Source organism: Galleria mellonella, unplaced genomic scaffold (assembly GCF_026898425.1).
Source record: "Galleria mellonella isolate WM207_F2 unplaced genomic scaffold, CSIRO_AGI_GalMel_v1 utg424, whole genome shotgun sequence".
Lineage (NCBI taxonomy): Eukaryota > Metazoa > Arthropoda > Insecta > Lepidoptera > Pyralidae > Galleria > Galleria mellonella.
This window is the reverse complement of record NW_026442097.1, coordinates 1,213,084-1,239,265: the sequence shown is the minus strand read 5'-3', so window position 1 is coordinate 1,239,265 and position 26,182 is coordinate 1,213,084. Positions and strand designations below refer to the sequence as shown.

At 36.6% G+C, this 26,182-nt stretch overlaps 1 protein-coding gene across 11 annotated transcripts in view; it reads left to right on the top strand.

The window, feature by feature from the left end:
* The window catches only part of LOC113515758 (paired amphipathic helix protein Sin3b), a 71,791-nt gene extending 46,336 nt beyond the window's left edge, over positions 1–25,455 (top strand). For 8 of the 11 annotated variants that reach the window (XM_052898316.1, XM_052898313.1, XM_052898314.1 and 5 more), the window contains exons 19-30: positions 2,764–2,868; positions 3,782–3,980; positions 5,997–6,164; positions 8,169–8,266; positions 9,945–10,041; positions 10,652–10,761; positions 11,837–12,011; positions 13,260–13,441; positions 15,334–15,477; positions 16,483–16,590; positions 18,303–18,658; positions 19,969–25,455. In XM_052898316.1, coding sequence (XP_052754276.1) covers positions 2,764–2,868; positions 3,782–3,980; positions 5,997–6,164; positions 8,169–8,266; positions 9,945–10,041; positions 10,652–10,761; positions 11,837–12,011; positions 13,260–13,441; positions 15,334–15,477; positions 16,483–16,590; positions 18,303–18,658; positions 19,969–20,104 — 1,878 coding nt within the window. In that variant the 3' untranslated portion in view covers positions 20,105–25,455. The remainder of the gene's footprint in view (positions 1–2,763; positions 2,869–3,781; positions 3,981–5,996; positions 6,165–8,168; positions 8,267–9,944; positions 10,042–10,651; positions 10,762–11,836; positions 12,012–13,259; positions 13,442–15,333; positions 15,478–16,482; positions 16,591–18,302; positions 18,659–19,968) is intronic. The other 3 variants (XM_052898318.1, XM_052898320.1, XM_052898323.1) reach the window with 1 other exon arrangement.
* The last annotated feature ends 727 nt before the right edge of the window (positions 25,456–26,182 follow it).

Below are 26,182 nucleotides of genomic sequence, written 5' to 3'. Positions count from 1 at the left end.
GTTTTAGGAGAGATTTTTATAAATAATCTGTTACATATAAAAGTAATTTTTATTATGGGCGTAAATAGTACAATTTTTTTATACAACTTAAAATGGCAAACAAGCTGACGGCCCACCTGATGTAAAGTGGTAACCGTCGCCTATAGACATGAACAGTACTATGGGCATAACAGTGTATACTGTTTCGCTCATGATACCCCCCATACATTGCCATTCCTAATGACTGGTGTTATTATGTACTCAAATTTATCGAGTTGTCTATTTTGTATCTCCTTCCTTCTCCTTCTCTTGTCTCCTTTCCTTCAGTACAACGGAGCACTTGTAAAATGTAGATTTATACCGCATGCAGTGTCTTTGAGGCTCGATTTTTATATATTATTTTATATTTATATTCTATTAATTATGCAGTATGTTTAATATATTTTATTAGTAGCTATATTTACAATGTTTATATATTTATCTGGTTATTTAAATTAAAGTAATTTATTTAGTTTAATTTAAGCTTGGCAGTACATTTATTTATGTACCGGTGTAGTAGTAAATATTTGTTGGTGTGGGGTTCGTAGTATTTAATCAAGTTTTGTTGAAATTATCACAGAAATAATAAATGAATCTGTAACAAATCGAAATGTTCAGTCGCTTAATAGATCTTTTATTTGGATTATTAGTGGGCATAGGTGTTTTTTGATGGGTGAAAATGGTATGGTAACCGCACCTACGCTAACGGGATACACTGGCGGAGCACCAGTGAAGGGTGATAGATGAGAATGAAAACAGGCCAGTTAGCCCATCATGATGAATTCATCAGGAATTAACCATGATAGTTTCCAGGGGAACCGCGAGGAAGTCGACCTGGTTGGGTATATTGCTAGCAATGGGATTCTCAGTCTCCATTACTAACAATACCTTTCCCCCGGGCATGGGTGTTATCCTTACCGGCACAGTATCTATATATTCGGCTCCTCTGGACATTGATGGAGTAAAGAAAGTCCATCAAAATTTCTACATCGCCCATACCAGATGGATATATTAATTACGATCGGGTATATATTTATTTGTGGTGGAAATCACCAGCAAATGCATTCCCAGAGGGTTGACGTCAGGCAGGTGGCCGGTATTAACTATAAGACAAATCTTTTTGTAATATGGATAAACATGTTACGCCGACCCCAAATAATAATGGTGATAAGGGCAGGAAGGTGATGATGATATATTTATTTGTTTTTTTTTAATCTAATTTTTGTTGAGGCTTCTTTACGCCTGGGTGGCGAAGCTAGCCTCATAACGAATGGGGTATATATTTAATATATCCATTATTAGGCAAATATATATATATTTTTTTAATGGGTGATAATGGAATGGTAACTCCACCCGCGCTAACGATATACACCGGCGGGGCACCAGTGAAGGATGATAAGTGAGGATGAAGCGGGTCAGTTAGCCCATCGTGACGAATTCAGCAAGAATCGTTCACGATGGTTTCCAGGGGGAACCACGTGGAGGTCGACCTAATAGGGCTAGCAATGGGGCAAACTCCATTGTTAACAATCCCTTTCCCCCCAATATATAGATTTGCTATATATTATCCATCTCTAGACAGAAGACTGTCTTACAGTCGGGTTAGTTGTTTGTTTACGTTTTCATTGAAGTTCCATTGAAAGAGATCATAGTTTGATAAAGAAATAATGTAAAAAAATATACAATGTTAGTTAATTTTGAACTTTCGTTGTTGTTTACACATATTTTAAATACACTATCGGCACTTAAACACGATGTAAAAGTCTTTACAGGTAAATAGTATTTCACATCGTTTTACATCGCATTATGTTCTGATTGTGTATTTAAAATATAAAATATTAATAAAGTCACATCTTTTTCACTGCGTATGTTTAAAAAGCGTATGAAGGGCATACGCTTTCCGTTTTTACCTAATGGTTAGCTGGTAGAGAATGCTGGTTGGGTACAAATGGTATCGCCATTTGTACAAAGTTTTATTGTGCAATAAAGAATAAATAAATAAATATTTTACGTATTGCTATTGTTAAAATGTTAATGAATATAATAGAGTGAATACATGATTAAATTAACACTGACATACAGAAATAACAGCAAAATAATGTAAAAAAATTTATTAAGGATCTAACTTTTACATACTTATGTATGGCGATCTTATCTTATCTTTTAATACCATGTATCTCATGTTTCAAGTAAATAATAAATAAATAATTACCAGCTCTAAAAACTGAGAAATATAACTGTTTTCGTGTTGACGAGCGCTAAAACTAAAAAGCCGGCAGCACACCTGCAATGCCGTTGGTGTTGCGAGTGCTCATGGGCGGCGGTAGTCACTTACCATCAGGTGAGCCGCGTGCTCGTTTGCCTCCTGTGTTGTAAAAAAAAAAGTGAAATCAGTTGCTGTAGAAAAAAATTATTAAAATTGGATAATTTTTGGAAGAAATACAATTTTTTTAGAGACAAAGGTAAATGGTATCAACACGACAAAGATTTCTTTGGCATTTTTAAGTAGATATTAGTAAAAATCAATGCACTAAAACAGTTAAAAGACAAATAAAAATAATAATAACTTAATAAATTTACTTATCAGTGATTACTATACTAGACTCGCAGGCCTGTTTCATAGTATTATAAAAAAAAATATATTTCAATGGAATAAAAAAAAAGTAAACAAACATTTAACTCGACCTTAGATCGTCATAGATAGTGGAGAATAAAGTCCAATCTTGAAATATGTTACGTTGACAGGCGGTGGACATAATCGCTGGCCTCAAGAAGAACCCGGTGGTGGCCGTACCCGTCGTGCTGCGGCGGCTCAAAGCTAAAGAGGAAGAGTGGAGGGAGGCGCAGAAGGTGAGAGAAATATGTTTACAGTAATAATTAAATAGATATATCTATATAGATAATCTTTGGAAAAAAATGTTGGGACACTTGATACGACACGACGAACTTATGAACATTGTAATAGAAAGTAAGATAGAAGGAAGGAGGGGAAGAGGAAGACCAAGGCATAGTTACACCAGGCAGATCAAGGAAGGAGTTGGTCTCGTGTCGTATCAAGAGGTGAAGAGACTCGCTGCAAATCGTAGTGAGTGGCAAGAGCTCCACAGACAAGAGCGCAGCTCTTAAATGGATAGATTTCTCTTTATTGTTTCCTCCAAAAGATTACAATAGTAAACTTATTATAGATACAAACAATTACAAGAAATAATCACAATGAGAAAACAATAAAATAATACAAAGAGCGCTGGACACTTGCCATCTAGTAGCGAACTAAGTAAAGCTTGGAGGGTTTTTTAATGGGTTATAATGAAATCTACCCTGTTTGCGCTATCGGTATACGTTGACGGGGCACCAGTGAGAGATGATAGGTGAGGATGAAAGCAGGTCGATTGGCCCATTGAAATGAATTCAACAGGAATTAGCCGAGATGGTTTCCAGGGGAATTGCGTTGAGGCTGACCTGATGCTACGGTGACCGCTTACCATCAGGTGGGCAAGCATACAGCTTGCTTGCCACCTATAAAAAAAATCTTGAAAGTGCTTTTATACCAAGTTTCATAGCGATTGGTTATACCGTTAATATGCCAAGTGGAAACAAACAAATTGTCATATTTATTATTATTTATATTAGTAAGGGAAAGTTAACTACGATGGTTTCCAGGGCGAATCGCGTGGATATCGATCTGATAGGTTATATTGAGACCCCATTACTAACAATCTCTTTCTCTCCCCATGTGTGCTCATTGTGTAATTTTACTCGACAGGGCTTCAACAAACAATGGCGCGAGCAGAATGAGAAATACTACCTGAAGTCACTAGATCATCAGGGCATCAACTTCAAGCAGAACGATCTGAAAGCGATGCGCTCCAAGTCACTGTTCAATGAGGTGGAAAGCGCGTACGCGGCCAGGAGGCCCGGTCCGCACCTGATCGTGGACTACAATATGCAGAGTCGGCAAGAAGGTAAGATGAGACTTCATATGCTCTAGTTTAACACTTTGCTGATAGGTGATGAGTAAACTCGTCATTGCATTAACGTGTAGGTACGATCAAGTCATCAGCGGGTCTACCATGAAATGAAATTCCGAAATTTCGGACTCAATTTCGTGTTTTTGTTTTTACCAAAATCGGACCAATAAATGGAGTTTAACATTTCGTTCGTCATACATCCTATTATAAAAGTCCAAAGAAATAATATTTTAACATTTTTAATATTTAAAAATAAAGAGATTAAAAGAGTAGGGTCGGCAACGCGCGCGTAATACCTCTGGTATTGCAGGTGTTCATAGGCTACGGTACTTACCATCAGGTGGGCCGTATACTTGTTTGCCACCTCAGTGGTATAAAAAAAAATTCCAAATGGCATGTATTATGTAATTTTAATATCAAATTTGTGTTTCGTTTGGCTCCGAAATTTTGGAAAACATTTTATGACCTCAGTAATCAAAGACGGTCCTGAGAACTCAGTTTTTTGAGCAATTACATTTTTGTTTCACAAAAAAGAAATGTCTCCTTCAATTGTGACAAAACCAAATTTTGATTTAGAAACTACGGAATCGATTTTGATTAAATCTCTATTGAATCAATCGTGAAAGATAAAAAATATCCTTACAGATAAAAAAAAGATATTCCAAATTGGTTTACAACTGAAAAAATTATGAGGTAACAAATAAAAAAAAAACTAATTGAGAACTAGAGGGACACTTTGTATAAAAGTCGATTACTTGGGTAACTCTGTCCCATTCGTGTTTCAACCGTAAAGCAGTTGTGTTTGCATGGCTGTGTTTCGGTTTGAAGGGTGGGATATGGCGTAAATTTACAGGGTACAGAGGAATAACACCTGAGTCCTCAGGAATGGCAACGCATGGGGGGTATGATGGCCGAAACAGTATGCTCTGTTATGTCCACGGTACTGCTCATGTTTGTAGGCGACGGTTACCACTTTCCATCAGGTGGGCCGTCAGCTTGTTTGCCATTCTAAGTAGTATAAAAAGAAAAATCCTGCAGCTAATTAGAAACGAGACGAATGATGAGAGCCATGCGATGTCGTGTGACAGACTGTCAGTGTTGAACACACGCATGCTGCCTTCCTACTGACGTCTCAGTAATATATGTTTATATGTTCACCTTTAACCAAAGGTTGTCTGTAAGAGATTGCACTAAGCGATAAGACCGCCTTTTGTACCTTTATGTATATATTTTAATCTGTACTCAATACTACTGTATTTCACTTGAATTGTTTATATGTCATTGTTTATTTTTATGTTTTTGGTGCAATGAAGAGTTAAATAAATAAATAAATATACTGTAACAAATTTTATTTTTGTATTTTAACAAGATGAAACCGAAATGGTAACATTACCTACGCTATCGGTATACGCTGGCGGGGCACCAGTGAGGGATGATAGGTGAGGATGAAAAGGCAGGTCGGTGAGCCCATCGTGACAAATTCCACTAGAATTAATCACGACAGATTAAAGGCAAGGAAAAGGCAGGTCAAGTTAGTCCATCGTGATGAATGCACTAGTTATTAATTGTGATGTTTTCTATGGTAATTGCATGGACATTTTGTTAGCAATGAAGCCTCCTAGACCCCATTACCAACAATTTGTTCATTCTCAACCTATTCTGATATTAACTGAGTGTCAACCATGTAGTGGCGTGATAGATATATATTTATGTATATATCTTCAGAAACAACTATGAAAACTGCATACAATTTAGTGCAGTAGTTTTTGCTTGATGTCGGAACAAACATTCAGACAGACAAAATTTATCTTGGTCTTATTGATACCTCATATTGTTTTTTTTTTTTTTTTTGAAATATCTCACATGTACAGACGTCTAGTTATAATTTTATTATATATTAGTAAGATAGTTAATAGAAATATTTTTTTATTTAAATAGACTTGTTTACAAACTCATTCTCATTGTCACTGTGTTTTTAATGCCTCTATACAATGACGATGTGTTTCACAGCAATAAAAATAGTACGGGATGCGGCGGAACTGCTGATCCACCACGCCCGCAGACAGACTGCCATCCAGAAGGCGGAGAAGCGACGCATCAAGCAACTGCTCAGGAGGTTCCTACCGGATCTCTTCTCGCACCCGAGGCAGCCGCTGTCCGATGACGAGAAGGATGAAGGTGGCTATTTGTTTATTGTTTTTTTTTTTTTCTTCCCGGAATAAGCGTATTTTAAGAAAAGAGTCGTTAGTTTTATTAAACTATGGTCCTTTTCTTGAAATATAACATAGTACTAGTCTATGTGTATTACTTATTTGATTTTATGGTTTTGTTATTGATGGCAAATCATTTTCAAGTTATTATAAATCTTTATACTAGAAAACTGTCAAGTAAGATCGTTGTCTGAATAACTCATTTTTAAGTGAACGTATCGAACGAATTCTTTTTTACGCCGATAGATGGCACTTTCTAGTTGATGCATTGTTGAGAACGTTTAAGTTTGTCGATCTTTTATTGCAGAAACATGTTACTCGTTAATGAGATAAAAATTGTCGATGGCTTGCCGGAAGTTAGCTCCACAAATAAAGTGACTTCTAAAGTCGATAAAGTCATAGTAAACTTATTTTTGGGCAATCCTAATCTAACATTGTGACAGGGACAAACAAAATTGTACCAAAACGGGTATGATATATCCTACGAAATTGTACGTAAGCATCTCCGTGAGTACGACATCGAATGGCGTGCTACAGTAAAGAAACCTTTACTAAGCGAAAAACACGTTACAAAACGACTTGCCTTAGCGAAGAAAAATGTCGATCGGGACAGGAGTAATGTAATTTTTTCAGACGAAGCATCTGTTTGGGTATATATTTCCATACCTCGATCCTGGTCAATCCCAAACAACAAATTGGTACAGCGCATCATAAAATACGCTGTAAAAATTAATTTTTGGCGTTGCTTCTCGGATAAGAGTTTTGGGCCATTGACCTCGTTTACCTACAATCTAAATGCTTGATCGAAATTTATAATAAATCATTGTTACTGGTTGTTGAACGCCGGTTCATTAACCAAAAAGAGGAGTGGATCTTACAAGAAGACAACGACCCCAAACATTGTAGCAAACTGTTCCCTGAGTAGAAGGAGCGATCTGGCATTGTCACATAGGATTGGACGTCTCAATCGCCCGACGCTAACCCAATTGTGACAAAAACCCGAAATGTTAAAGCGTACATCAAGCGGAAGTTTCGTTGAAGAAGAGTATACACTTTAAAGCAGTTATCTCGAGAAATCCATCGCATTTGGAAGTCTTTACCAGACGAATACGCCATATACTTGGTCCAAAGTATATCTAGGATTTATTGATAAATCCATCAATTATTGACGCAATGTCGACTGAACGTGATACTAATAACATTGCTTCTTCGCTTTGATCAAGAACAATGACTCTATATATTTTTTATTTTTATTAAATAAAGTTTTTTTTTTTTTTACAAATTGACTATAATCTTACTTGACAGACTATATATAGTACATACATTTGATAAGTAATAATACTGTGGTTTAAGTAGAGACGAATGATGAGAGCCATGCGATGTCGTGTGACAGACTGTCAGTGTGTTCAACACGCATGCTGCCTTCCTACTGACGTCTCTCGTTGAGAAAGCAATCCACACATTTCTTAATATGGCAACTTTATTAGTCTATGCTTGATGTATAGAGATAGACTGATGCTCTCTGGCCTGTGACTGGTAATTGAAAGAAAAAAAATATGGCGTCTCTAATACATTTTATAACTTAAAAATATGAATTGTTTATTTAAATATAAACAATAATTACTTTACTAAATTGCTTCAAAATAATATCTCTGTTACCTTTGTTACTTGTCTCAAATAAATAAACAAAATGTTTAATTCTGAGCCCCCAACCATTGTACCACTGCACCAGAAAAGATAAGAAAAATACGACGATTATATTGGAAATGTAGAATAAATTTAATTTACTAAACAGTTTATTAGTACAAAAATGAATTTAGTTTTTTTTTTACGTTTGTACCTTAAGTGGTAAAATAATTAAGTTTAAATTCAAATTGAGTCTCGCTAAGTTACTGAAACATCATTATAGCTTAGTTTATATATAAATAAAATGTTTAATTCACAATAATTATATTTATATCTTTGTTCAAAGAAGAAAAAGACGACCCAGCGAGCCCAGATAGTCCGTCTGGCGACCAAACGCCACAAGACGACAAGGCGACACCTAACGTCAAATCGGAGAAACAAGAGGTAAGACGTTGTTGCCGATGAGGTGTAATCTCTCTGTATCTTAAACTTAATGTTTTAATTTGGTAATTTAACGAAATTTATGTTTTATTGATGGTAATTAAATAAAATAATTATTATTATTATCAAATATAATACAAATTTAGTTAATATTGATATTTAAAATAGATTTCGCTGTGGTATCAAATTGAAATATTTAATTTAAGGATAAGTTTTAGAAGATCGCCGCAGTATCGACCCCAATATCTTGTCTTACTAATATTTACGTATTTAAAACTAGAATGCACAATTATTTAAGTGTACATATGGCGGACTTAACATCTAATGGCGTTTTCTGCCAGTTAACCATGAGATAAGCGGAAAATTAAGTAGGCGGTGTATTTACTATTAAAATATGTGTATTGTTACTACACATTACATATATGTATGTATACATACATATACTCTTATATACACAAATACATGTATATAATATACAGCTATAATTCTAACAATGATAAAATTAGAACAGCAGATAAAAAAAATCAGATAGGAAAAAATAGCTACGACAGTAGCAAAAAGTACAATTTAACTCTTTGAGTGCCGACGAGCGCCATCTCGCTCGTGCGCATTGCATCTAAAAGTGCCACGAGCGTCATAGCGCTCGTGAAATCAGTCGCTGTTTACCTTGCTGTAAAAAAAAAAATATTAAAATTGGATATTTTTTGGAGGAGATACAGTTTTTTTTAGAGACAAGAGTAAATGACATCAACATGACAAAGATTTCTTTGGCATTTTTAAGTAGATATTAGTAAAAATCAATGGCACTAAAAGGGTTAAAAGCAAAAAAAGAATTGAATAGAGAAAAAAAAACTTTAAAAATGGTTTGTCGATAAGTTGTCTAAAAGTGGTATATTCCATTGCGTTTTTCTACTTCTAAAATCAAAATGTACTAAGTAGCGGATGATAAGCTAATACAATATAGATTAGCAAACAAGCTAACGGCCCGCCTGATGGAAAGTGGTAACCGTCGCCTATAGACATGAGCAGTACCATGGACATAACAGAGTATACTGTTTCGCCCATGATACCCCCCATGCGTTGCCATTCCTGAGGACTCGGGTGTTATTCCTCTGTACCCTGTAAATTCACGCCATATCCCACCCTTCAGACCGAAACACAGCCATGCAAACACAACTTCTTTACGGTAGAAACACGAATGCGACAGAGGTGCCCAAGCAATCGACTTTTGTACAAAGTCTCCCTCTGGTGATGTGAACTGATGCTTCTAGTAGGGACTGGTCTGTTCAAGAACACTGACTGCTTAAGTGAATTAGTAAGTAGTATTCTTTAGTTATAATAGTAGATAACCTGTTTAGATTTTATGGGATATTGACATGTTAACAAACAAAAATCCCAAATTAAACGTAGATTAAAAAAAAAGAACACTGATTTTTTTTTTTATATCAATATGAAGTTTGGGATAGTTGTTTTAGCCATTTCATGTTTTTTTTTTTGTAGAAAAAGCAACAGCTGACTTTCTTCTCGTATTTCACAGCTGAAAATGCATTTCGAAGTGGGCGGTAGATTAAAAAAAAATCCTTATAAATGAAGAATATTTTTATTTATTTATCTATATGTTTGATTTATTGTTGGAAAGTTGTTGTAATTCAAAAATTTATTTTATTTTTATAATCAACAGTCGTCGGAGTCGGACAACGCGTCAGATAAGAGCGGCCGAAACAATAAGAACGATAAGGAGAACAAACCCAAGAACAACAACCATACGGACAGTAAAGGTGAATTTTACATTAAACATGTGATGGTAAACGGGTTTACCATCACATGTTACGTTTGTTTACGCGGATGCCACAAATTTGTTTTGTTAACAGAGTTATAGTACGTCTTGGCAAGTTTTCTTTTGTTTACCGAGTGGTGCATCTATGTTGTACTTTTTTTTAATGGGTGATGATGGAATGATAACCCCGCCTGCGCTATCGGTATACGCTGGCGGCACCAGTGAGGGATGATAGGTGAGGATGAAAAAAAAAGGTCAGTTAGTCCATTCCAATACTTGGAATTCGAGGGGAAAGGGATTGTTAGCAATGGAGTTTAATAGCTCCATTGCTAGCAATATACCCTCAACCTCCACGTGGTTCCTCCTGGAAACCATCGTGAATGATACATTAGTGAATTCATCACGATGGGCTAACTGAGCTGCTTCATCCTCACATATCATTTCTCACTGGTCCCCCGCTAGTGTATACCGATAGCGCAGGCAAGGGTTACCTTTTCATTATCATGCATTAAAAAAAAACTTGAAATTCAGATTCCTTATCATCTATTAAAAAAAAAGGTCAGGATATGGAGAGCGTAGATTTTTAAAAGAACTTTTTAAATTATTTGCAGACACAAATGCGGCAAACAGCGTGAAACGGAACAGCAGTAACGAGGACTCTGTGAAGATGGAGATCAAAATGGAACAAGAGGAGGATGACTACAGAGACTATCCGCCTAATGTGAGTTGTGTCTCGTTATTGCTATTTTTTTTTAAACAAAATTTATATATATATATATATATATATATATATATATATATATATATATATATATATATATATATATATATATATACTATTAATATTAGTAGCCAAAGAGGGTTCCCAAACAGAGTTGACGTCAGGCAGGCGGCCGGTCGTAAAACTATATGCCAAATCTTTTTATAATATGGATAGAAAACATTACGCCGACCCCAAACAATGATTGGGATAAGGGTAGGAAGATGATGATGATTAGTAGCCTGCCAAAGATATTAGAAGCGACTCAGAAATATCTAGAGTCGGGTTAAATACATTTATTGTAACTTTGTATGTTAGCACACTAGATTTATAACATTGATTTGGCTTTTGCTGTCATGATGTTGTAATTATTTTTAATGAATAAATAAAAAATAATAAAAATAAAATACTTTTTGCTTGCTATATTATAAGTGTGGTTTCAAAAGTAGAGTTAATAAGCTATTAACTATGGCATTATTATAATGGCATGGCATATTAAGATGAAATATATATTAGATTTTAAGTTAGACTTTAAAGAATACGGCTGTGCAATTAGGCATCCAATTTGGTGCAGTAATTTTTATGTGATCCACGGAATTAACATACAGACAGACAAGATTTGTAATAATTATTGTTTTGATATTTATTGATTGTTTTAAGATCCCTTATAGTATTTTTTTTTTTAATACCTCGCATGTATAGAAAGCGTTCAGTTACAATTTTATCTGTCAACTTTAAAAAAGGAGTTTCTTAGTTTTTTTGTTTGTTTGTTACGTTGTAATTCTGTTGATTTTGAATTTATTTTGATATGTATAAAAGGATCTACTTATAGATCACTCTAGTAGTAATAGTAGTCTAAACATCCAATTTAAGACAATTCAGTTAAATTACCATAATTTATGTAAATGGTCACGGTAATTTACTGCCATACCTCACCGTTCGAACTGAAACGCAGTGTTGTGAAGCGTGAGGTAGAAACACGAATGTAACAGAGGTGGTCTAATACAATGTGTATGGTATGGTGGGCGTGGCGCAGGAGGCGCGGTTCGTGTGCACGGCGCCGTGGTACCTGTTCCTGCGGCTGCACGGCGCCGTGTGCCAGCGGCTGGCCGGCGCGCGCCGCGCCGCCGCCGCGCTCGCGCGCCAGGACGCGCTCGACGGCCGCGCGCGCCCGCCCGCCGTCGCGCACGCGCTGCGCCTCAAGCCCAACAGTGCGTACACCACGCGCGCCCACACCGACACCGCCCACACCGGCACCACACCGGCACCACGCGCGCCCACACCGACACCGACACCGCCCACACCGACACCGACACCGCCCACACCGACACCGAGACCGACACTACCACTGTCACCAATACCACACTCGCCACCAACACTACCAAAGTCACCAATACCATCACTACTAACACCATCACCACCACCACAATCATCACCACTTACCACCATCACGACCACCGCCATCAACACCGTAACAACCACCACCCCATAACCACCACTACCACAATCATCACTTACCACCATCATCACCACCACCACCACCATCTTCACCACCACCATTATCACCACTCACTATCATCACCACCATCACCAAAACTACCACAAGCACCACTACCAACACTACATAGAATTAAGAAGAAATTCGTAGTAATAGAAACTAATACACCCTCATTACCATCAATACATCTTATTAGATGGATACTCCACTCAGTTCCCCCTAAAAACCTTCGTGTTCAATTCCAGGTGTATCCATCACGATGGACTCACTGACCTACCTTTTCAATCTCACCTGTCATCCCTCACTGGTACCCCACCAGCATGTATTATTAGTGAACTGTCCAGTGATGAACATAGGCCTCCCCCCTAAAATGCTATAATGAAAAATCAAAGTACCCCATACAAATGTAAAATTATCTAGTAAGTACACAAATAGATTGAAAATACTAACTGTTGAGTTCCATGCGGGTCCTTCTCAACAGATAACAGTGACACTGCAGTGGAATCATAAATAAATTTTAATAGAGCTTGTAAACAAGTCTATTTGAACAAGTAAGATTTCTCTTTATAATTACTCCTCCAAGTTTATTATGCAACTTAGAATGGCAAACAAGCTGACAACCCACCTGTTGGAAATTGGTAACCGTCGCCTATAGACATGAGCAGTGCCATGGACATAACAGAGTATACTGTTTCACCCATGATACACCCCATGCGTTGCTATTCCTGCAGACTGAGGTGTTATTCCTCTGTACCCTGTAAATTCACTGCCATATCCCACTCTTAAACCGATAGGTTGCCTGGAACAGATCACTCTTAGCGCTAAGGCCGCCCATTTCTTTCTCACTGTAATATTTTTTTGTAATTGTTTGTATCTATAATAAGTTTACTATTGTAATCTTATAGAAGAAACAATAAAGGGTATTTATCTATCTATTATACTATTAATCCTCTCTCCCCAGACCTACCAGCGGACGCGTCCTCCCCATCAGAGTACTACAACGCGCTACTGGAACTAGTTAAAGGCGTATTGGACGGAAATATCGACTCTGCAGCGTACGAAGATGCGGCGAGAGAAATGCTTGGCATCAAAGCGTACCCTGCGTATACGCTCGACAAGTTGGTGTCCATCGCTGTTAGACAGGTTAGTACTTTTATCAATTTATTAATAAATAATTTGAATGGTAAACAAACTGACGGTCCACCTGATAGAGGAGGTGGTAACTGTCGCTTTAGAGATATGAACAGTACCATGAACATTATACCGATGGTATCCCTCATGCTTTGCTATTCCTAAGAACTATGGTGTTATGCCTCCATATCCTGTAAATCCCTGAAATGGTCGACTATCAACAGGGTGATTATACTAAATTTGTTTACATAGATTTCCTTTCCCATCGATGTTCTAAGCCACTAAAGAAACTTATGGCCGAATCGATGGGTAGCGGTATCTCTCTTAATACCTCATCAAAAGCCTAACTGTGGTTGCCAATCCGAACTACAAGAGTGGTAACTACTAGTAAAATTAATTATAAAGTGCCATAAGGTAAAACCTCGTTCCTTATGCCAGTCTATGGAGAAATCCTATATAATATAAACCTAACGTAGTCCAGTAGGGGGGGAAAGGGATTGTTAGTGATGGAGATTGAGAATCCCATTGCTAGCAATATACCCAACCAGGTCGACCTCCTCGCGGTTCCCTCTGGAAACTATCATGGTTAATTCCTGATGAATTCATCATGATGTGCTAACTGGCCTGTTTTCATTCTCATCTATCACCCTTCACTGGTGCTCCGCAAGCGTATCTCGTTAGCGCAGGCGGGGTTACCATACCATTTTCACCCATCAAAAAAAAAACGTAGTCCAGTACTGAACGGACAGAACCTATGTTCAGCACTGGACAGATAATGCCTAACATGATGATGACGTTTGCATAGAAACCTCTGACACGTTCATGTCTCAGATGATTGGGATATGGTAGTAAAACACTAAATAACACCATAGTCTTCAGGAATGGCAACACATGAGGAGTATCATGGAGATATCACAGGGTAGTAAACGCGATGTTCATATTCTATTAAAAATAATGTTTTTTTTTTTAATTAATTTTTGTGTCATCGTATTGACGAGACGAATGATGAGAGCCATGCGATGTCGTGTGACAGACTGTCAGTGTTGAACACACGCATGCTGCCTTCCTACTGACGTCTCTTTTTATTTATACCACTTTTTTATTGCCAATAAGTTAGTTTTAAATAGTTACATGTCCCAATGTCGGCAGAATAAGGGCAGAATAAGATTTTAAATAATATTTATTTATTTATTTATTTCTTATTGCATTCCATAATATAATTTGTAGTTGACATTTCAATTATGGACCCTGTTGGGCGCAGCGAGTAGGAGAGAGGAGGACAACACTTTTTTCACTTTAGAAATAGTCTTACCTTTTATTTGCACCATTTTTGTTTTCGCCCGATCGCTGCGTCGGCACTTATCGCCTGCCTAACACGAAGACAGTAACAGAAACACGCTGGTCCCTCTAACAGTGCCACAACCCTGCCTCAAGATGGAATTGGAAACTGCAGGAACACACATAAAGAATAGTATATTACACATATGGAGTACAAAAGACGGTGTTATCGCTAAAGCAATCTCTTCCAGACATAGTATGTTGGTTACTTCTCTCTAATGTCATGTATAAGAAAAAAAAAATGATTTTTTTTTAATTACTATGGTGGCAAACAAGCAAACAGAAAGTCTGAAGGTAAACGGTTACCCATAGCTTTAAGGACGCCTACGACACCAGTGAAGTCGCGTGCGTTGGCAACTCTTAACAAATTTTATTACTAATATATTTGCCATTTGCAATTTTTTTTATACAACTTAGAATGGCAAACAATCTGACGGCCCACCTGATGGAAAGTGGTAACCGTCGCCTATAGACACGAGCAGTACCGTGGACATAACAGAGTATACTGTTTCGCCCACGATACCCCCATGCGTTGGCATGGTACTAACAGTGGAGTGTATGGACAGTTGCAGCAGTGCGTGTCGGAGCCGTGGTCGGTCCGCGCGGCGGAGATGTGCGCCCGCGGCGGCATGCGCGGCGGCGGCGCCAGCTACCTGCGCCGCGCTGCCAGCTACCTTCGCGGCGACCACGCCGCCTTCCTCGTGCGGGTGGTCAGTTTCCATAGGCTCTCTCTTTAAATCGGTGATCATGAAATGGTAACCCCGCCTGCGCTATCAGTATACGCTGGCGGGGCACCAGTGAGGTGAGATAGGTGACTATGAAAGCAGGTCAGTTAGCCCATCGTGATGAATTCTACTAGGATTAATTACGAAAGTTTCTAGGGGGAACTGCGTGGAGATCGACTTGATAGGGTCTGTTGTTGGTTATGGGGAAATTGGATCCCATTACTAACAATTCCTTCCTCCTTAGTATCTACAGTGTTATAATGGGGTATAAATGGAATGGTAACCCTGCCTGGGCTAACTGTATACACTAGTGGGGCACCAGTGAGAGATGATAGGTGAAAATCAATTGGTCCATCGTGACGTATTCATTAGGATTTAATTACGATAGTTTCTAAATCAGATAACGTGGAATTAACCCTCTAATATGGTGGGGCTAGATAGAAATAACAGAGGGAGACTACAAAAGTACTTTGCTTGGTCATCTTTGTCTCACTCTGGTTGTGTTTCGGTTTGAGGGTGGGATGTGGCAGTAAAATTACAGGGTACATAGTGTTTACACTTCTAACCTTCAGGAAATGCATTAGAGGGGATATAGGGGTATCACAATGTAATCTGTGATGTTTCATTGTTTACTCTGTATTTCTTATTGTTTTTAATTCTTTTTTTTATGACAAACAAGCTGACGGCCCACCTGATGGAAAGTGGTAACCGTCGCCTATAGGCATGAACAGTGTCATGGACATAACAGAGTATACTGTTTCGCCTATGATACCCCCCATGCGTTGCCATTCCTGAGGACTCGGGTATTATTCCTCTGTACCCAGTAAATTCACTGCCATATTGTCACACTTCAATCGAAACAACAATACAAACATGGATTGAATATAATAAAAAAACCATTGTAAGATTGATAAAAAATGAAGCTAATATATTTATTTCATGACGTGAATTTTATATTGCTTGTATTAAACCCTATCAATTTGTGCACAGTACGGCGGCGAAGAGTGTAAGGTGACGTTCGAGCTGCTAGAGGGCGCTGGCGAGGGGCGAAGTTCGCCGCACAACAACGACAACAGCCGACTCTCGCCGACCAACCAGGTATTATAACTTTAATATAGTAATTTTATTTAATAATTACTGCTCTATCACTATTTAATAGGGTTTTACTTTAAATGAGTGATAATGGAATGGTAACCCTGCCTGCTCTGTCAGTATACGCTGGTGGGGCACCAGCGAGGATCATCCCTGTAAGGTGAGGATGCAGTATCGACCTAATAGATTGACCTCTTCTCCATTTTACTAGGGGATAATTGGGACATTACTAGTAATAGAGATGTTGATCTTCATTATGAGCAATAAACTCGAATAGCAACTGAGACGAATGATGAGAGCCATGCGATGTCGTGTGACAGACTGTCAGTGTTGAACACACGCATGCTGCCTTCCTACTGACGTCTTTAAATTAAAATGTACAATGTTATATATATATATATATATATATATATATATATATATATATATAATAAAATGTACAATGTTATATATATATATATATATATATATATATATATATATATATATATATATATATATACTTTTATTTTATAAAAAAAGTATATCTTTTTTTTTTTTAAATTAATATTTAAAGCTACAAAACGTAAGCCTATTGTTTTATTAGAAATTATATTTACTGGGTACAGAGGAATAACATCTGAGCCCTCAGGAATGCCAACGCATGAGGAGGTATCATGGGCGAAACAGTATACTCTGTTATGTGCATGGTACTGCTCATGTGTATAGGCGACGGTTACCACTTTCCATCAGGTGGGCCGTCAGCTTGTTTGCCATTCTAAGTTGTATAAAAAAAAACTATTATAAATGGTACAATTTGTTTGAGATTTGAAGTAAAACTATTTTAATTGTCATAATAATAATTATACAATGATTTATGTAGGGTCCTTCCACATATAACAGTCACAAAAGTATCTATACAAAAAGTAATGGAGGGAGACTGTACCAAAAGTCGTTTGCTTGGGCACCTCTGTATAAAATTCAAAAGTACTCATCGAATTAATCCTTGTTTTCATACATAACAAATTATATTTAAATTCTTTACATATTTTATGTAAAATGGAGTGTGGTTTGTTGTTTGATACAGTTTGTGAGAGTTAAGGTGATGGTTACCTGATGAAAAGTGGTGTAATCATTGCTGTCAATATGAAAGTTTATTATAAAAATAACAGAGGAATACCACAAGTCGTCTGCTCAGGTACCTTTGTGCCACCCTGACTGGTTATTTATCATGTTTAGTAATAATTTGTTTCAACCAATTTCAATAAAGAAGCGATTGAATTTACAATTATATGAAGATTTCAATATGATAGTGTTTATTTATTTAATATTATTTTTTACATTAAATTTTGTCTGTTCTATGTGTAATAGTTATTAATTTCATTTAGTAAATTAATGATTACTACTGAATATTTGTTAAATTATTTAAAATAAAAATAAAAAAAATATATATATATATATATATATATATATATATATTTATATATATATATATATATATATATATATATATATATATAATAAGATGAATGGCGATAGTAATAATTAATTGTGGCTAGACTAATGTTAATGCAATGAATTAGTGATATTATTTATCCAATTGAATGGAGTAATGTTTATATGAATAATAATTAATGAAGTAGGTAGTGGATTTTTGGTCATAAACTGTACATAACTGTACTGTCAATAAACAATAAGAGTGAACGTTAGTAGTGAGCGTGTGGTGTTGTGGTGCGCAGTTGCAGTGCCGCGCGGCGGTGGGCGCGGTGGGCGCGGTGGGGGCGGCGGCGGCGACGAACGGCGCGGCGGCGATGTGCGTGTCGGCGGTGGCGCGGCTGGCGGCGTGGTCGCTGTACAGCGAGCGGTACGCGCGGCCGGACGCGAGCGACGCGGCGGCGCGGCCGCACAAGCCGGTGTTCCTGCGGCGCACGGCGCGGCCGCGCGCGGCGCGGCGCGGCGCCGCCGCCGAGCGAGACCTGGCGCGCAACGCCGCCGCGCCGACAGCATCACCCGCACCACCGCACGACGCCGCGCGCCGCCGCAAGCCGCCGCGCATCAGCGACGCCACCGAGTGCACCATCACGCACACGCTCAGGTCACTGCACTTGCTATTCACCACCTACAGACATTTGTACAAAACGCGTTTGCAACAGAGGCACACAATACATCTGTTTACATTCTTGTTTCAACTGTGAAACAGTTGTGTTTCAATTTGAAGGGTGCGGTATGGCAGTGAATTTACACGGTACAGAAGAATAACACCCGAGTCCTCAAGAATGGCAACGCATGGGGGACATATCATGGATGAAACAGTATACTCTGTTATGTCCATGGTACTGCTCATGTGGGCCGTCAGTTTGTGAAAAATAGCAATTCTATATTGGATAAAAAAAAAAATATTACTAATCTAAAAACAAGGAATCACATAGAAGGAACAATAAAATAAAAACTGTACATCATATGGTTGCCTCCCTTCTTCTTATGCAAATATAATTAGTAAAAAGAGTACGAAAGATACACCATCACTTGTCATTTTTGTCAATTCATAGCAGGCTAGTGTCATAATAATAATAATAACACATATTTACTAAAGAAAATAAAAAATAATTTATAAGAAGCGTCTCATATTAAGCAAAAGGAATTAGCTCAGCTGACGTTGTGAGTGTTCTAGTGCAATGTGTAGAGTTGCACAGCTTTGCTTTTCAGCCAGTCTCTCTTTTGTATGTTACAAGAATGTACTCAAATATTCTGTATTAATCAACCCTTACTACTTTACTTGGAAACCCTTACTTTACTTAACTTTAAATGGATTTATGTATATAGGTATAGTAAGGTATAGTTTCTTCCCATTATTAGAAAAGGGGTATTTCATAATATTTTAACCTACTATTATTATTATTTAATATATTATCTAATAATATATTAAAAATATAAATATTAAATTTAATAAGTATACTTTGGCAGTATTTCTAGTCTTATCCAGTCTTAGAGTCTTGAAATTTTGTAGAGAGATTTTTTATATAGTGTAGATGGACAATAAGAAAGGAAGTTTGGAAATTCAACCCCTAAAAGAGTAAACTTTCAAGGCTTACGTATAAGAAATTGCAGGCAGAGCGATAGTAAAAATTTATTATTATGTCTTTAAGCAACTATTATTTCATTCTATAATTCAATTTAGTTTCTTGCCAGTTCTTCTCAATTGGATCTATATACCGAACTGGACGGTAGGGAAAAAAATAAAATTATAATGTAAAAATTTGACGTTCATAAGCGGCTAAAATGTCCTACATGAATAAATGATTTTTAAATTTTGAATTTGAATTTTGAATTCCATTAATTGGTCTGCTAGTAAGTTAAGTTTCCTAAAAAAATATGATTAATAAAATATGTAATATGCGGGCGCAGGTTGCTGACGTCCCGGCCGCTGCAGCTGTACCGCGCGGGGGCGCTGTCGGCGGCGCGGACGGCGGCGCGGGCGCGGTCGGCGGCGGCGCGCCGCGACCGCTTCCACGCCTGGCTCGCGCAGCGCCGCCCGCTGTGAACCGGCCGCGGCACCGCACGCAGATGTAGTGATGTAGCGCTCGTAGGCCACGCGTCTATCTTCACCTGCCCATCTTTACACTACTGCCATCCGTTGGCCACTTTAACAAGTGGACGACGCAACCGCATCTAAACTGTGTCAGTTCTCAATATAGATGTCGCTGATTTTAAACTAAATCAGAGCAAGTTATAATTATTAAAATTTTGGATTCCTTACTTTGGGTATTATTTGAAGTGAAATGTATTAATGGATCTCAAAATCGGAGGGGATTGTTATGCAGTCGTTAGGGGTCCCAGTGCCGGCAATATAGGGTCACATTGACCTCCACGCTGTCTTTTACGATATTATTTTTTGGTGAATTCATTATAACGAGCCAAATCCCTGACTTTACCTTTGCCTGTCTGTAAATGAGAAATGCCCTGACTTCATCCTCAATAGAGCTTAATGAAAATGTAAAATACGAATGATTGAACCAACAATAAGACGCTACAGATGTCCAATCAAAAATTGGTTAATTTATGAAATGTTTCGATTTGTTATTAATTTCATTTAGAGATTATTCCTGTAATAAATTTAACAAAACTTGATTTCACTTTTATTAAGTACTATTTATTATTGAGTATAATACCGTGCTAACTTATACCATAGACAACTGAACTATGTTTATCCATAAAAAAAAATGACGCATAGATAAAGCTTATCCCTGCTTTAATTTTGGCGTAAATAAGTCGGAATTCGAGTAAGAGCCTTAGTGCTCTTAAGCTTAAAATTCAAGCTCATTTTCCGGGATGTAGAGGGGGGGGGGACTGGCCCCTTAAAAATATACATATGTACTCTAAGTCTTTGCCAAAACTTCACTTATATCTTTTGTACTCTAAGAAATTTCTTTGTGAAACTTTACTCAAATCTCTTGGTGGGCATCTGACAATAGTGGGGTGGGCTGGGTCCACCCGGCTCCCGTTATTTATATACGCCTATAAGTAGCGATAAACTTCATCATTAGTAGCACAGCACATACTTGACGTATCTCTCACTAGAGACGTAGTATAATTATATAGTGCAGCGATTCTTAAAGTGGGTTAAATGAAACCTAGGGGTTCCGTAGACTAGTAGTCACCAGGGGGGTGGGAAAGGGATAGTAATTGGGAGGTTAGTCCCCGTTGCTATCAATAATTAATTCGTTACGATGGGCTAACTGACATCCCCTTTCATCCTCGCCTATCACCTCTCACTGGTGCCCTGTCAGTGTATACCGATAACGCAGGCGGGGTTACCATACCATTTACACCCAATTAAAGTAGTCACAGAGATCAGCGAAATTATTTGTACAGTGAAACATTCTTTGAATTAAAAATTAAAAGAAACTATAAAAGATTTGTAATAAAAGCTTTTGTTTTTATTTAAATTAAAATGTTTTTTTTTTTTTTTATTTGTAATTGTTTGATATGGGGTTCTATAAAATAAAAACAATAGCAAAATATATGACAATAACTCCAAGTAGCAAAGTTTTGTATTTGAGTATTTATTTATTTATTCTTCAGTAAATAATCAATCGGTTCTTATAATTTGTCTCTTTTCCAAGTAGGACCTCTTTATTACTAATTCGATCTTTCCAGCTAATTATGTCCGTTCTTTTCCGGCACCACATTTCAAATGCTCCTCTAAGGCTCTCTATGTCTTTCTAAGTTAATGTTCATGTCTCACATCCATACAAAGCTGTACTTCAGATCTTCAGATCAGTCTTGATAAGTCGCTTTCTAATGTACATATATATATACATACATATACACATACATATACACATACATACACACATACATACACACACAAATAATAAATCTACCCAGGGAAGGATGGTGGATAAGGATGAAGGGTAAAAAGTTAGCATGTGAATTTCCTACGATGTGGTCCATCAGGGGAAATTAACTAACCGCATTCCCATCATTTTATTCATAACCAATGTTCCACCATTGAATACTGTTGAATGTGAATGTGAAAGGGACTCCATTTTCCGCACTTAGCCTCTCATTTGGGCCATTGTGCGTATGAGTCGTGGCTAGTGCAGCCAACCTAGCTCCGTCCAGAAGCGCAGAAGCTTCCTGGGTTCTTCACATTGAATACTGTTAACACAGGCGGGTGTATCGTTCCGTTTTTCTACATAAAAAAAGTCGTAAAATTAATATCCCAGTAAATTCACCAGAATGGGTTAACTGGCTTGACTCCATCCCTATAGTCTCGCTGTACACTGGTGCCCCTCGTGTATAGGTACCGTTAGCACAAGTGGGTGCTTCATTCCAACGTTATCCTTAAAAAAAAAAAATGTTATTTCTCGTACTGGCAGTCTCTTTTAATTTATATAACTGACAAAAAAAAAACTATATGCAGTATTTTGAATGGTTTAGAAGAAACGGTTTGGTAGTACTGTAAATTTGGTATGCTAAATTTGAACAGCATATGGTACATGGTACGCCTATTTACATCTACATCTGTGGCAACACTTGTGATATACTATTAGTCAGTGAGAATATTGCTTCCCGCTGTCATTTTTTTCGACTATTTATTTTTTTTAATTATAAAACCTCCCATAGGGTCATGTGTCTACATAAATTCCTTACTTTAAGTGCATTGTAAATAGTTTTTCGTTTCTCGTATCAAATTACTAAGATTGTTGTTATGTTCACATTGTAAATCTCGTATTGGCAATATGTTACCTGTTTAGTAATTAATAGATTATTTAAAAAAAAATATTTGTTTATATCATTTCTCGAACGGACTGTCCGTTGTTTTCACCCTGGCGCTGTGACGGAAGGCTTTATTAAAAATAATAATAATAATAAGATCATATTATTTGGATATATAATGTATTTATGGAAGTAAAATGGTAAAAAAAATCTTAGTGATGACGAGGAGCTCGCCTCCTGCGGTTTTGGAGTCTAATTCAAATTATAGAAATACGATTGAAATATATAGTTTATTCATGAGTTTATAATTGATTTTTACATTATATTTTTTTTACTATAAAACGCATATATGATCCTATTATATTTATAATCTAAAAAGTCTAAAGGTTAGTCCATTTGCAACTTGAAAACAAAATGTTTGATCACGAATCCAAGGTCTGTATAAGTCAATTTTGTAAAAATATAGTAGTTTTCAGTTAGTATTCAATTCATTGATATTTTTGTTCACAATTGTAAATGGGATTTGACCTTTATCTTATCATACACATACAATGAAACATTGTTATGCAGATTTTTTGTCGAAATATTAAAAAATATAATTGTCAGTGACAAATAATTGCTTAATACAGCTATTTATAAATATGTTTACGCTACAACACGTATAAAAAAAGGGCAAGACAGTAGAGGTTCTTGTCTCATTCTGTCTGTTGCGTAAACGTATCTATAGTAAAAGTCTCTGGTAGATTTAAATAAATCCTGTATAATACAAAGAGAAAGAATCGTTACTGATATTTATCAAAAATCTTTCAAGATACTTGTACTTGGACAGCCATCTTGAATCGGCCATTTTGTTGAAACGACCGAATTAGAAATGGCGGAATTATTGTTTTATTGTACATATATAAATATTACCTATTAATCTGCGTGAATTTTATGGTTATTACAATGAATGGCAACAATCTGCAAGTGCCTCTTACATCCCTGTCTGACATAGTCGTAAACATATTTTATTTTTAATTTGTTATTGTTGTTATTTTTATAAAAAAAAACTGACACAGAAGGCAATGTTCTCACTGTTAAGAGTCGATTTTTTTTCCTATGTTGGTATCATTGGAGTTTGACGATTAAAAACTTATTGCTAGTATGGCAACAAGCCTCTAGCAAATGTGATTTTAATGGTAACTTATAAAAAATAACTTAATTATTTATGAAGGAATAAAATAAAAATTGGCACGCAATTTGATAAAGAAATTATTAGGAGAACAGGGTAATAAAACTTCAATTAATCTCGAATATTAATTCCTTGTTGTATTCTCTCGTAATAATAAAAAAAAGTTTTTTTTTTTTCATAAAAATGATAAAGAACAAACTTCATTATACCAACAATATTTGCATTTGTCGAAATCTCAATATTGCGATGGGGGCCGTCCGACACCACGTTTTAGTGGTGTCCGGACACGCGGCCGCTCGGCCAGACATATTAGAAATTTCTAACAGACAGATTAACACGTGTATGTAATACGCATTTATTAGACGAAGATAATGACGGGTTGCACAAATAAAAAGCATTTAAATGGCCACGTAGTGGTATGTCCACCTGTCTAACATTGGACTACTGGTTTCCGATCCGAAAGGAATTATTATTGAGATTATTAAAACACGGACGGCCGCCATGTCGTGAAGCGTCCGCCATCTTGTGTCCGCCAATTGTCAAGTCTGTCTGCAATATTTATGTATTTTTAATTTATTATAATGTGCGTAATACATACAATAAAAATGGTAATACCGATCTGTAGTTGAAAGATACGACACTCAATGAAAATTATTTGTCTTTATAAGACAACTTTTGACGCCATTTTGGGCCATGTAGGTAAATATAAGATTTACTCCGTACATACGTAAGTACAATATAGAAATTCTATCCTCTTTAAAATCGATTATTACAATAAATCTTTAACACTCTAGATTTAAATATAAATTAAAAAGCTTACATGATTTGTACAGACTTATTGCTGTACCAAGATTAATAAGTATTTTATTTAATTTGACATTAAAATGAATAGTTTCTACTAATATGAGCCCGCGTTTTCTGCGTAGTTTTTTTTGTGGATCACCATACGAAGGTATCTGATTTAATTCTATTGTTAAAAATTCTATTGTTAAAATAAAGCAATATAAAAAGAATTCATGATAATTAGTTCCTTGAGAAATTGAATGTTTAAATAACAGATTTTGGTGGTGTATGGGAAGCTTGGCGTAGTGCTGAAAAAGTTCATTTGAACGAGCGTAGACGATTGTTAGTAAACCAAAGATTAGTTTATCAATACATCGTCCAATTTATTAATAGAACATTTTAAATTCAAATAGTAATGTTTTAATCGAAGACTGTGTACCAAAATGTCTTGACATATGTATGGAGTGATCGTGTTTGTTTTGTTAATATTGAGTATCGTATTTTTATAGAAATTTCTAATTGTTATGTAAATATTAAAACCAGTTGATGGAATCAAATAGTTTGTAAAAAGATCTCTTATTCGTTTTAAAGTACATTTAGTGTAAATAGTTATGTGCAGTGAGTGGACACGACAATAAACCGTGTCAAGATCCAATTGTTAATTTGTAAAAAGAAATGACTTGAAAGATTAAATATTATTATATTTATAATAAATTTCTTTGTTTTTTTTTTCTAACCTCTTTAAAATTAGAACATACAAATGGAGTAATGTATTTATATGAAAAACTAGAGGGAGACTTTGTACAAAAGTCGATTGCGTGGGTACCTCTGTCCCATTCGTGTTTCAACCGTGAAGCAGTTGCGTTTGCATAACTGTGTTTCGGTTTAAAGGGTGGGATATGGCGTGAATTTACTGGGTACAGAGGAATAACATCCGAGTCCTCAGGAATGGCAACGCATGGGGGGTATCATGGGCGAACACAACAACAGTATACTTTGTTGTGTCCATGGTACTGCTCATGTCTATAGGCGACGGTTACCACTTTCCCATCAAGTGGACCGTCAGCTTGTTTGCCATTTTAAGTTGTATAAAAAATAAATAAATAAATAAAATGGTCGATTTGTAAAGAAAATATTTAGAAAAATGATTTGAAATGTTACTCATGACTAAGATGCAGATTTATCACTAAAAATTTTGCATGCATATTTTTTACTATCAAAATTCATAATTTCTGTGATATGTTATTTTATTTCAAATATTGGAAACCCACAGAAAATGGTGTCCACAATATTGTACATGTGTAAAGGCGATCTTCATTAATAAATCATGGGAAAGTAATAACACCATGGAGATCACAATACGATTCGCCGCACCACATGATGAACCTGAAGCCAGAGGGAGACTACAAAAGTCGTTTTCTTGGGCACCTTTGTTCCATTCGT